We start from the raw sequence: 14,698 nt of genomic DNA on the forward strand, positions 1-14,698 counted from the left end.
TTTTTAAATGAATACCCAAAATGCCCTTGTGTAATGAGTTTTAATTTATTTTTCTATACAATTATAGGATTATCTAGTATAACTATAAGGAAAAGATACCAAATTTTTCATTTCCATACCTACTATTTAATAAACAACTACAATGATAATTTTATCACTATGATAGGATACTTTTGATGGTATTTTATTATGGATTTAGATTTATAAGATAGAAAAGAAAATATTGAAATAATTCATTTAGAGTTTATGAATTTTTTGAATAGTAGGATTATTATAATTTAGTAGTGGTTTTGGGCCATTTTATTGATTTATTATTAATTTTAATACCAAAAAATAGAAAACAAAGATCAGCAATTGCATGTAAGTTAACTCATAAAAACAAATCATTAGTTCGACATTTGGTTATAATAAAAACTAGAGGCAATAGTGCAAGTTCTACAGTTTTATTAGCAAAAAATTAAAAAAAGGAATAAGAAGAAAAATAATAATAAATAATTTTAAAAGTCATTCTAAATATAAGCATATCAAACAAGGAAATTTCAATAAAATATTTAAGGGTAGTATTATCATTTTAAATGATAAGAAAGATACGTATAAATTTTAAAACCTCGAGGCAACAAAATGAAATTGTTAAAAACCTCAGGAGAGGTTTTTGAAGTTTTCCCTAGAATTTTTCCAAGCAATGGAATAAGAAAGTAGATCGAAATTACTACATGGCTACAAGATACTTAAAGTAAATTTTACTTTGAACCCTTAAATAGTAGATACATTCCACTCAATTTTTAAATTTATTTTTAGATGCTTTACATCCTAAAGTTTAAAATACATTGCACTCCAGTTTTGGACACTTTACTTTCTTAGATATGAAACCTACGGAAGTATCAAAACTAATGAAATAGTAAGCAAGTAATACTCAAAATTTATGAATTAAAACTACTAGATAAATTTCACACTTTAGACAGTTAAAATTTAAGAACTAAAAGTAGGGTGGATTTTATATTTTGAGGGTAAAGTATTCACAACTAAATTTTAATGAATAAAGTGAGAGTGAATCTATAACTTAAGGTCCAAAATGTAATTTGGCGAGTTAAAAATTCAAGGGTAAATAGTAATGAATATGTGATATTTCCTATTCTTTTTTTTTTTAAGGAAATATGTGATATTTCATATTCGCCACGTTGAATATAGAAAGTACTACAGTTGTTAGATGATAGACCAAGACTTTCTAGTTCCATATTTGTTTATAGCGGGTTTAATAACACTTTGGCCCTTAGAACTAAGAGGGTAGTCACACTCTACCCTTCAATCTCAAAAATATATATTTTACCCCCCACGAAGACTAGTCAAAATTAGATATACAAAAAAAAAAGTGAGTGCAATGATATCTTTATTCATGAACTTATCTATAACTAACAATCATTTCCTTTCATTGCTAAAGGATTTACATCTTCTCTATCGTATCAATTATACAAAAAAATATCAACTAAAAAGAGTTAAAAAATAGTTAATATTTAGTTTATGTCCTTTGAAATTATTTTTTTTTGCATTAGATTAATGTTCAGTTTTATATATGTTTTATTCAATTTATTAGATTTTGAGTCAAATAAAATGGATAAATAACACAATACTAAAAATAAAGGGTAATGTTATTTGCACTCTATTTACCCATTTTTATCTTGATGAGACTATATTACCCCTACTCTAATTTCTTTTCCTGCCCTATCTCGTGTTCACATGCAATGAAGTTAGGTACAATTGTCGTACGTGCTCAGAAGGTAAAGAAATTTAACTTTTGCTTTTCTTTTACCAAATCTACATAAATGTTTTTTAATTTATTTTTCATAGTATTATTTCTATTTCAATTTTGTAAATTTGAGGTTCCATTGCACCATCAAGATACTAGATGCTGTTATGCTTTTGTTGGAATATACTATAAAGCTTCACTCCCTCTATGGTGGCTATATGAGTTACTCTTAGTAGACTTTTTGAAATATTAGTATTTGATTTACGAGACATGTAGTTATAAACTTTTTTTTAGCTTTTTTTAGAAATTATTATATAGTTTATATGATAGAGAAGATGCATATTTTTTTAACAATAAAAGGAAATAACATTAAGTTATGGATAATTTCATGAATAAATAGACAATAATGTCATTGCACTCAACTTTTTTTTTATTTTTTGAGTAATTCTAACTTTGACTAATCCTTATAATGGGTGAAGTGTATATATTTAAGACTGAAGGGGGTAAAGTATAACTACTTACTAAGCTCTAGGGGGCAATGTTGTATTGACAGTCTATTTTGTGTAACATACTAACATGTCCCCAGGTGGACGCAGGTATACACGTTGCAGTCCACAAATCATGACACGGAGTCCTTCCAGATAGAGGGACAAAAAGAATGTCGTCAAGGCATGAAAATCACTAGCGTTTGCTTTCGGTGGGCTTATTCTGCAACGGCGATGGAGCAATGATTACATTTTCGGACTCGTTAACCAAAATTTAAATCTTAATCTAGCTAAATATGTGGTAAACATCAGATTTTCCTCTGATTCACTGTGCTATAGTTTTAGTCTGGTACTAAACTCTTGACTGTCCCATAGTTGACATTAGCTCTGATCCCACTGCTACTATCTTGATTCCCTCTATCTTCCGTTGCACCTATTTAACAGTTCAAATGAGAAAAGTGCCCTCATCAAAACCTATCTTTACACGGACTTGAGGATAATCCATCTTGTGTTAAAACGTATTTTGCTTTGAACTTTGAAGATGTACATCAGGGCATATCCAGATAGTCCCACAAAGCAAAATGTTAGAGGCATTGTTGCTCATGTTCAGTGGCAGTTTAAGTAGTACCATTCCCCTAGCCATTGTTTTTCTGCATGAATTGATACTTAAAAATCCATGGTGCCCCGCGGCATGGATTCCCTAGAGTATTATTAGAATATATATATATATATATATATATATATGAACCCCTCTCAACAATTCAAAGCAAATGAGAAAACTCTTCCATGCTACAAATATTTGCATAATTCTGTTCCATATTATGGCATATATCCCAATGCAGTGTTCTTCTAGTAATATTATCTCTTACTCTGCAGATGTATGAATTTTCCATTGTTAGCAGCGAGCTTAGAATCTTCTTCTGCAATTTGAAACTGATTTGCAGTCCACATTTATTAGCATGAAGAAATGGTTCCTGCACTATTTATCAGTTGTTGAGCTCGCTCACACCAAACTATACGTTTTCCAGAGTAATTTCCTCAGTTAAATGTTAAATCCAAACTTCCATTTTCCTTCATTCCCTCCCTTTTAACGGATCCAAGCTAAAAACTTTTGTAATTAGTTCTGCCAGCCAATAGAAAGTGTGGATGCATGACAAGCTGCATTGCATCAGGATGCACGAGATCTTGAGCCTTTAATTTTTAAGTGTATATATGCTCTTTTCTTTTAGTAATGTATAGCTTAAATCGGCTAAAAGACACTAGACCAGCGAAAGCTCCACCGTTCAAGGGAAGTTTTCACAGCCTAGTGACTGATTGTTCACTACATGCCCAACTCCAGTTCCCACATAGATTGTTTCTCAGAATCCTTCCTCAGACAAGTTAATTCTTCGACTGTGCGACTTTTGAAAGCTGTAACTCTGAAGTAAGGAACACCTGAATAGTGCTTAACGCATTAAACTAAGCTAAAGACAAACATATGAAGGCATAAAGCAAGCAGTGGCAGTGCGGGACAGCAACTAAAGTTTAAGGGTATAGATTAGACATAATGCATGTAAAGAGAGCTAGGGATAAACGCATAAAGAAGATAGCATCTACCTGCATCAACGTTCATTAGCCATCATTAAATTGATAGCTTTCTTTCAGTAATTTCATACGAATATGTTATTTGTTTAACATTTGATACAGTTGTATGGACAAATATAATACTGGATGCAAAATTGGAGAAGTAACTCCATTGTTAAAGCAGAGAAAGGAATGAAATCCATGAGAAAAATATTCGAAACCTAGTCTAGAAGAAGAATAGACATCCAAGAAAAAAAGGCTGTTGGTAATTTCATAAGCAAGGGATAAAGTCATGTTTTGTGATGATCACAAGACCAAGTATACGTAACCAGCCAAAACACAGATGGGCAGAGCAAATTCTTGCTATATCATATTACTCTCACATACTATATAGTAGTTCTTAATACTATTTTACACATATCTGATTTAAATGGCAGATGCAATTCTATCTTTTGCTGTGGAAAGCATTGGCAAACTATTGATTGAAGAAGCAAATTTTCTTCAAGGTGTCAGTGAGCAAGTTAGGTTACTCCATGAAGATCTGAAACAGATGGAATGGTTCTTAAAGTATGCAGATACAAAGCAGAGTGTAAGGGAGAGATTCCAACCATGGGTTGCTGAAGTTAACGCTATTGATTATGAAGCCAATGATTTGGTTGAAGATTATGCATTCAGAGTTTCATCCCAAGATTCGAAAAGTTTCCTTGAAAGGTATGCTTGCATCTTCAAAGAATGCTATACGCGTCATAATCTGGGCTCAGAAATTCAATGTCTCAGAAATAGGATCTCTAGTCTTACCCACCGTTTTGCTGAGTATGGTATAACTACTATTATAGAACAAGAAGCATCAAGTTCCATGCAACAAAAGTTAAGGCGGATGTACTTCTTTGTGGCTGACGATGATTTCATTGGATTGCAGACTGATGTGGAGATTTTAGTCAAGCGTTTGCTCGATGAAGGTCAAGTTGGCTCCCAGAAAGTCATTTCAATTTTTGGAATGGCAGGTTAGGGTAAGACGACTCTGGCTAGAACACTATATCACGATCCTAGGTTGAGGAAGTACTTCAGTGGTTTTGCATGGATTTGTGTGTCACAACATGGCAAGCAAGAGATCTTTTGCAAGAAATGCTTGTTAAACTTATCCCTGACTCTGAGCAAAGAACACTAACAATGAATAACACAGAGCAGGAGTTGGGAACAAAGCTTCGCCAGGTCTTGCAGCAGAGAAGATGCTTGATTGTTCTTGATGACATTTGGTCAATAGAGGCTTGGGATTCCATAAAACACGCTTTCCCGATGACAGAGGAAGGAAGCAAAATACTGCTAACAACTCGTAAAAGGGACGTGGCACTACACGTTGACTCGGTTACCTGACTAATATCCTTATCAGTTTTAAGTAACTCTCCATACACAATCTCAAATGTTAGTTATTCTAAATAATATGCACTTTTAGATATTTTTAGTGAGCTCTTAACGTGTTAATAAAGGTGGAGTGGAATTGAAACTATTTATAACTGTTATAACAGATGCAACGGAACAGAAGAACAAATAAGAGCAGACAAGAATAACTTGGGGGAAATCAGATTTTATTAGGGTTGTAATCGAAATAATTTACAAACTAAAATAAGGTGTATATATATACAACCAAACAAATTGGACCCAAAAATAGACCCAAAACAAGACTCGAAATAAAACAGACACAGTAACTAATATATACCGTAAGTTCAGCGAGACCCCCGTACAGCTCAGCGAAGGTCGAAGATTTAATTCAAGGCATCTCAACAATAACTATACTCAAATGTTATCTTCTGCAGTTGGTTCTATTAGTTTAGGTAACGTATCTAATTTGCTAGAAGTAGTCGCCACACCATGTTTTTTGGGTAGAGGCAAAGTTATAACCTATGTTTTGAAACTCAAATTGGTTAGTAACTTCAAACTTGGCTGAAGTCAGACGTCAAGAGTTAATGGGTTTGACTGATTAGACCAATATCCAATGCCTAGATAATATCATTCCGATCACATAAATATGCATCAATTTTTTATATATAAATAATATAGAAAATTGACTATAAATACATTAGTTATATTCATTTTCACCCTTATACTCCTTCTCTATCAAATTCATTTAAATTAGTTATATTCCTTATCCATCAAATTTGTAAAAGATCACTAAATTGCTAATTCAACAAGTGTCCAATCAACAACAATTACTTAATAAGAATTTTCAACAAAAATAATCAAGTTTTGAATTAATTTGTTAATGTTTCCAAAGTTCAAATACACATTGATAAGCCTAAATTGTTTAAAGGGGATAATAAGTCTTCAACAAATGAAGGCTTATTTGCAAAGAATACAAAAGCTAAAGTTGCACAATGAAATTATGAGAAAAGTTTGGGAACGTACTTATAATTATTCAAAACATCAGGGTCAGAACAAAGTACTAAAATATTTTTACACTTAAGAGGCAATATCTTGCTCAACTTCGTCTTCTTCAACATTCATCATCACCAACGTGACGCGAAGTTCCAGGCTTGCTCTGCATCTTTCCCTTTTTTTTTTTTTTTTTGACGATTTTCCCTTTCTTGTTGTTTCCTTCCTTCAAATTGGCACCCTTCAACCTTTCTTTTATTTCATTCTTTTTTACTTTTTTTTTATTTTCCCTACTTTTTATTTAGATCTATAGATCTTAGAAAAAGACATTCATAGATATAAAGTTCCATTATTTTTCTTCCTCTCTTGCTATTTGTTTGGAAGTTTTTCCTTGTGGTTTCAAATGTGTCATTGATTGTTGGGGAAATAAAATTAGGGCTTTAGAGATGAAGGGAATTTGGGATAAAATAAGAGAAATCAGTCACTTAAAAAAAAGAATGGTAACAAAAAAATGAATAAAACACGACTTTTTGCCAATTTTCACGGTTTTCGGTTAAATCCAATTTTTTATGGAGTTTTTGCTATGTATTTTTTTGAGTAGACTTAGACCAAATGCCTAAGTGATTCCCAATTCAACTATTTGAAATTGCCGATCTAGTTCGAATTTTAAAACACAGGTTACAAGTAATAGTGAAAAGTTATTTTACGACTATAAGTTTAAAAACTATGAACTATATATCATTTTTCTCTTTTCTTTTTTGTTTCTTTTTCTTAATGATTTAATCTTGATATTGAATTACAATTCAAAGCAAAATATTTTAAATCAAATATCTATATGAACAAGTTTTTTGGGACCTCATGATGACGTGAAAGATAGCAATAGTAAAAATTAAGTCATTATAAAATAATAACGAAGTTATATCCCAATTGATCAAAGATTCAAAATATGCTTTAATATATAAAATTAACATAACTACTTGTATCTCTGTCTTTTCTTTTTTTACCATCTTTCATGCAAAAATATATGTACATATATACCTACATGCATACATTCATGTATATATACAAACTTCCACACACTTTAATACCAAATTTTAGAGAATAAAAAAATTCCAAAATTTAAATTTTTTTGGTTAAAAAGGGAATTCCAAAGTTTAAGTTCAAAGTATACAAATGAATTATCCAATTAGCTATGAACTTTGACCTATACGTTCATAAAGAGATCTTTTTAGAGACCGTACATAAGATTTTGAGAAAACGATACTAAAGCTTTTAATAAAAAGCTAATTTTGCATATCAACTAACTAAGGCTGTCTAAAAATTTTAAAAAGCTAAAAGTTAATTTTTTCACGTGACAAAAGTCAGGTGGAAGGGTCAATGGAATTTTCCTAGTATTCTAGGGGTCAAACAGTGGTTCTCAATGAAAATTAGATAATTCTTAACATTTTTCAAGGGTCAAAGCCCCAAAAAGGTTTTGTGAAAACTTTTACTTTTTTCGGGGTGGAGTGCTGCTCCCACCGGCCGCCCTTGTGGATCCGCTCCTCCAAAATATAGTCAAACTCTTTTTGTTGTTCATGTTAATTCTATTAGAGTTACAAGTTTCCTGTTATTTTACTTTTTAAAGACAAATCATTTCTTTGTGGGATAAGAAGCTTTTAAAGTCATGTGAATAACCAACACTAAAAGTTATTCGCCATTTTTGTAGCTGTTGAAGATTACCATAAGTTGGAAAAGCAATGGTAAAATATTGTGGGGGTCTTCATTTCGCTGTGGTTGTTCTTGGAGGAATCCTTAAGACAAGGAAGAGCCTAAGTGAGTGGATGGTTGCGCATGAAAATGTTAAGTCCTATCTTGAAAAGGGTGGAGGCATTGGACAGGGTGAAGGAGCTGTCAAATATTTTAGCTTTTAGTTACTACAACTTGCCTTATCAACTAAAGCCCTGCTTCCTTTACTTGGGAAAATTCAAAGAAGATACTGCTATAGATGCAGAGACGCTATATGAGCTGTGGCTCGCTGAAGGCATGGTACTTGCAAATGATAGGGTAGGGCAAGAATCAATGATGGATGTTGCTGAGCGTTACTTAGAAGAATTAGCAAAACGGTGCATGGTTCGGGTAGAAATACATGAGGTGCTGCCCGTAGTCACAAAGTTCAAGTCATGTCGTGTGCATGATCTCATGAGAGATCTATGCTTGCTCAAGGCAAAAGAGGAGAAATTGTACAAGGTTATTGAGCTTGATCAAAATGCTGCTGTCAAGTTAGCACAATCTCCACCTCAAATAGGAGGACATTACATATTTTGCCTTCGTTTCCATGCAGTGGAATCCTTATACCCGAAAGTATATATTCCCCTGCACAAAGATCAAACAAAGCATCTTCATTCATTTGTGTGTGAACCAATGAATGGAGACAACAAAAACAAATTTCCAGGGAGGGGAATAATGTCCCAAGTTAACAATTTGAAGATGCTTAGAATTGTGGCAATTGAAAACTCCAATATGGCTTCCCAAAGCTTTTATTCAAGATCACTCATGCAATTTATAGGCAATCTTATCCACTTGAGATGCTTGAGTTTGAAAGGTTGTACTGATTTGACCTTGCCATATTCCTTGGGCAATCTAAAGTACTGATTGGAAAGGTTGTACCGATTTTACCAACTATCCCACTTGCTCCCTCCCCCTTGCCTCACTAAGTTAGAGCTGCATTGGTCTGGAATTGAGGAGGATCCGATGAGAACGCTTACCCTCCAACTTGCAAACACTAGGTTTGCATGAAGCCTCTTTTGAGGGGAAAGAAATGACATGCCACGCAATGGGATTTCCGCGACTCAAAGTTCTTGAACTTAATTCTTTGAGGAACTTAGAGAAGTGGAAGGTGGATGAAGGGGCCATGCCGAAGTTCTCAAGTTTACAGATTAGGCGTTGTGAGAAATTGGAATCTTTGACTACCCTAAAAGAATTAAAACTTCTCACCATGCCCAGAGAATTCATAAACAGAGTTGAAGTGGTTAATGGTGAACAAGTACCAGATTAATTATGATAAAATAAGTCATGTGCATTCAGTTGAAATCCGCTGAGTCATCCAACCTTCCACCGTGAATATAATCTGATTCTAATTCCAGAATTCAGGTACTCATTGCTCAACTTTTGCTTCTTCCTCCTCTAATTTTTGTTCTCTTGTAATTATTCAGCTGACCCTTCTCACATGTCCTTGTTTTTTCCACCATAATCTCAAATTGATCAATATGTTGGTTTGTTATTTGAAAATTTTCTCTTTCCGAAGCATAAACAGGTCATATATATAAATTCAACTAAAAGTGCACTTTTAAATCTTAGTTACATATTTAGGTGTGTAACCTTGTTTATGATGCCATCTGATGTATTGCATTTAATTCGTGAACACGACTCAAAAGGGCGTTTCTTTCCTCGACTAGCTAAATATTATTTATCAATGCAATTTCCATTTGTACCCGGATAAAAATTTTATTTAGGTAAGCTTGTTACAACAATTGCCTGGCACCTTCTCACAAGAGGGGAAAAAAGGGCAGAAAAAACGTCCCTCCTGCCTGGCATGTTGGTTAATGGTAAATTGGTAATAGTAAGAATCAAGCACTATGTTTCAGCACACTATTCCTAGTTCCTAGCCCTTAAACAACAAAGCTATTGTGTTAAAATTGAATGAATGGTTATCTATTCTTGTAAAACCTATTCCTGAATTTTATAGGATAAATATTTAAATAATTTGGGCAGAAGAGACATAGGATATTCTTGCTCTAGTCTCGCTGAAGTACTCTTTTTTTTTTTCGCTGAAGTACTTCCTTAGCCCTTTTAGAGTATTAGTTTTTCTATTTAATCATTATTTTTTTCTACTTAGCATGGTTTTAATAGTCACCTCTAATCAAATTAGTGTTCATAATTGTTTTGTGCAAAGTTCAGTGCTCTCATGAAAGAAGGTCCATCCGCAATAAAAGACAGATGGCTTGCCGGATTGCAACGCTGAAGTAATTGAGAACAGTTACATTCAAGAGAATGCTCTTGTTGCCTTGCCTACTCAAAACTGGTGTTCCTATTATTGTAATTTGCAGAGTTGCCACGTTTCAATTGAGTGTTTTTTTTTTTTGTTCTGTCCTTTCGTGTGGTTTGATGTGTGACAATACTTGTGTCGTTTTGTTGTTGCGTTGAACTCTTACATCTTTGATGTCTGACAAGATTTGTGCTGTTTTGTTGTTGTATTTTTACTTAGTGTCAGGACTGTTGTGACAGTAGGGAAATATACCGTAATATGCTTTTTCCTTCTTCTGTTCCCAAATTATTGATGTCACTGGTCAAGACAAATGTTTCCCTAAACTTCCCTCGGCCGCATACCACAGAAAAACAAGGATGATGAAATTTATGAAGAGAGAGAGAGAGAGAGAAAATTTCTAGCAATTTTGGAATTATCTTTTTCTTTTAGAGGAATGCATAAATTTTTAACTTGTAAGTTGTAACGTACCACTCAATGCATGAATCAGGTTTTACTTCAGCCTACAGCTCCAATTGCACCATTTTGTGAAACTTAATGACGGACCATTAATTCATGCCTTTGGAAGCAAAATAAGCTACTCTAATCCGTCCAATCCTTCACAGAGTAGCTACTTTCATCAGTCATGCTTCCCTTGGCTGGGCCAAAAATTAAATTGAATTAAATTAAATAGAAAACAGAAATCACCATCCACAAATATCGGGGGGATAAAAATATTGAGTTGTACCATGTTAGACTCGAGTACCAGAGTCCTGTGGATATGGGTGAAATGAAGACTGAAGAGTGGCGGGAGTACGGTAAGACAAAATGAAGAGTCGGAATGGCAGTAAAATTTGCAAAAGTCTTGCTTTGCCTATCAAATTTTCATTTCCGGAAAAGTGGAAGCCCAGAGAAGGAAGAAAGGCATTCCATTGTCTTCTACTCGTTCACCAGTTCTCTGATTCACTGCAAGTGCAAGGATAGGCTCAAGTAGCAAAACTTCTTGGCAATTTCTTGGAATCAAACAATCAGTCGCAAGTTCAATTGGTGTATAAGAAGTTGCCCCCAAAAAAGGGATAATTTTAGAAACCTCCCGTAGAGTTTCTAATAATTGTAGAAAGCTCCCTTCAAGTTTATTAAATTAACACTTACCGCCCTTACTTTTAGTGTTCATGTAACAATATGAACCCAAAATTCTATTAATCAAGTTTAAGAGAAACCTTAGGGAAGATTTAGACATGGACGGGATTAATCAAGTTTAAGAGAAGGAAAGGTATCATTATGACTATAGAAATTATCAAAATATTCATCTGGTCAAAAATCAAAATTCTATTCACAACTAAACATGCCTCAAACTTCAAACCCAATGCCGTCACCATCTCAAATCAAAATAATCTAACATACCATTAAATCCCCAAACATGTTAATATCTTAAATACAAAGAAGAAGCTCTACCTCCATCAACCAACAATTGCTAAGCATAAAAAGAAACCTAAATGCAGTTATGCAATTATTAATATCTTACAAAAGTTTTATGAATAGCTGTAGACAAATTAGCAAATTCACCAACTTTAGTCCCTCTTCCTCTTTTGGCCAATGATTGCATTATATGTTCCAATATTATTGTGAGTCTTTTCATCTCCTTTTAATTTGACAATGAAATCAGATTTTACTTTAACAATGAAATCTAATCCATCAATTGAACTTGTGATTTGGCAATTTCAAAGAGAAGACAAAAAAGATGGGAATATACAGCAAAGTTTGGAAGGATCACTTGTGGTGTATTTGGTAATAGTTCTAAGTAATGGTTGGTGGGGAATTTGAGTGTGTATTATGAGAGGAAGAGGTTAATAGATGAGAACACAATAACGATAAGTGAAAGAGAATTGTCATTGTTGGTTGTGATTTGTGAGTAAGAGAGCCGAAGAGGTAGGGTTTCTTTTTTATTTTTTTAATCTCATTTTATTAGACTATGAATTATCTATTAAGTGAAGATTATTAGAGTTATTTTACTATGACAAAGGGGGTCAATATAATTTGTAAAATTTAAGAGAGCTAAGTCAAATTGTCATAAACCTCTAGAGAGATTTGTGAAAGTATCACCAAATAAAAATGTTGGATAGAGAAAAAGCAAAACCGGAATTAATTGGTGTATGATTCTCATTCTCCCAGAGTCAAAATTCTTACTTAAAATCAAATAGAAAAAGACCTTTCAAGTTTTCTACTTTTGGACGTCTTGAAACTATTTCAAAATTTTCATTTCTTTTTTTTTAAAATATTGTCACTTCATTATCATTCTTCTACTGCATCATTTTACTTTTTTTTTTAAAGGTTTCATTGATGGACCATTTTATGGTAATTTGAATATAGTTGTTTACTTGACAGCCCATTGGGTAGACATTTAAAAATGACTTTGTTGATAGGTGATCTAAAACTCCACGGAATTGAGTATGCCTAACTAGGCCTTGAAGTTCAAAATTTTAAACGCAATTGTATACTCTGCTTTGCGAACTTTTATTTTCCTTTTAAAGTTTGCTGAGGTTATCAGTTCGTAAGTATATGATTTGGATGGCACACTTACTCATTTGGGAACTTTAATCGAATCAATTGCTTTACCAATAGATTGGCAGCATTAATAGCCACATTTTACTTGAAGAAACCAAAAAAGCTTCAATTTTTAAAGGTAAACCACGTAATCATGTTTCAATATGTTAATTTTAATATGTTAATTGTCCTTTTGTTCTTGGTTGAGCCAAGCTATGAAAAATGAAACAAAATCATGCAACAAAGGACATTAAAGTTAAGCAGGATTCTCAACTATCAAATTTAGGGAGTGAGCAATTTAATTTAGTATTTTAAGGGTCCGTTTGTTTCGGGTGAAAATGTTTTCCAGGAAAATATTTTCCTAATTTCCCGTGTTTGGTTGCACAAAAGTTACTGAAAACATTTTCCTATGTAAAATATTTTCACTCATCTTATGGAAAACAACTTCCCTTCCCAACTTCCTGAAGTTGTTTTCCGAAATGCACGCATCTTGCCTGTAGTATGTTCCAAACTTACTGAAATTATCTTGCAGTATGTTCTTTTTTTTTTTTTTTAGTGTAAACAGAAAGACTCGAACCCAAGATCTCTTCCTTACACTCCCTCCCCCGTACCACCCAACCCTCCCCCTAGTATATTCAAAATAAAAAAAAACCTCATCCTGCTCATCCTATGCTAGTAATTAATTATGTATAATAGGGACATTCTTTTCTAGAGAAACTTTCAGCAGTGAGAGTGCAAGATATATGTCACAATAAGCATTGCATGTGATTGATATTTGACACTAAATGGCCAGCAATTTATTTATTTGCTTAAGGAGATATTTTTTATTCATATATACATTTCTCCAAGATTTTTTAAAGTTAAACAATGAGATAAATTTTATTATTTTGCATGGGAAGAAGTATGTAGTTATAATGTGTAGAAAGTAAAGATAGAGATAAAAGTGAAAATATTTCAAAAGTTAAACAAACACCAGAAAAATGAAGTAAGAAAATATTTTTAATAAGCTAACCAAACACCTGAAAATGATGAAAGGGAAATGATTTTCATGGAAAATTACTTCCACGGAAAATATTTTCCCAAGGAAAACATTTTACTTCCAACCAAACAGACCCTAAATATTCATCTGATTCTTGCCTTTTCATTTTCTAATGAATTACAAATCCAGGTACAAAAAGAGTTTCACCGAAGAAGACAATACTATTTAGAGAACTAATTTCCCTAATCCATGCTTTCAAACAAGGGATAATTTTGGAAACTTCCCTTGAGGTTTTTAACTATTTCATCTAGTTTTCTTAAGATTTCAAAAGTTATACATACCTCCCTTCAAGATCAAGTTACCATTTTGGTAACAAAAACTATTCAATGGTCAAAATTTTGAATAAATAACCCAAAATGCCCTCAAAAAATTTTGAAGTTCATTTTATTTCTCCATAAAATTCTTTAAAAATGTTGGAACATATATAACATCACAAATCTACTTTTAACCCTCATCTCTACTATTTAAACCTTCTATATGCCCACATCCCAAACCAGTACCACTATCTTCATGACTACCACTACCATGTCCTTAAATTTTAGAAACTCAATCCTAAAAAAAAAAAAAATCAATACTATTTGAAAATTTTTTACCAATTGCATTAATATAACACCTTATCTCTCAAATATTGGACTACTAACACTAGCCTCGTTTTACTTAAACCTTTAACTTCGTATCTTCTTCTATTTATCTCTAAATCCTTCATGTAAAACTAAAATTAATTTGCAACATGTTAAAACATCATTTAGGACATAATTAGTTATTTCATAAGTGAACCTTGTTTTTGTTTATGTTTAATGTCTAATTAGGTGAAACGCATTCGTATGCGCAAAATTAGGGGTGGATTGTTTGATTGCATGAAAAATATTGATATGTTAAGGTTATTAGAGTCATTTTATAAGACTAAGGGAGATAAATGTTATATTGAGAAGTTTAAGGGTACGAAGTACATT

The 14,698-nt window shown here is 32.9% G+C and overlaps 1 protein-coding gene across 1 annotated transcript; it reads left to right on the plus strand.

Annotated features, from left to right (window-relative positions):
• The first annotated feature begins 7,998 nt into the window (after positions 1-7,998).
• On the plus strand, positions 7,999-8,793 carry LOC113704433 (probable disease resistance protein RXW24L). The gene has a single exon (XM_027226337.1). It carries the CDS (start codon positions 7,999-8,001, stop codon positions 8,791-8,793), a length of 795 nt encoding a protein of 264 aa, XP_027082138.1.
• The last annotated feature ends 5,905 nt before the right edge of the window (positions 8,794-14,698 follow it).

The sequence above is a fragment of the Coffea arabica genome, chromosome 8e (genome assembly GCF_036785885.1).
Source record: "Coffea arabica cultivar ET-39 chromosome 8e, Coffea Arabica ET-39 HiFi, whole genome shotgun sequence".
NCBI lineage: Eukaryota > Viridiplantae > Streptophyta > Magnoliopsida > Gentianales > Rubiaceae > Coffea > Coffea arabica.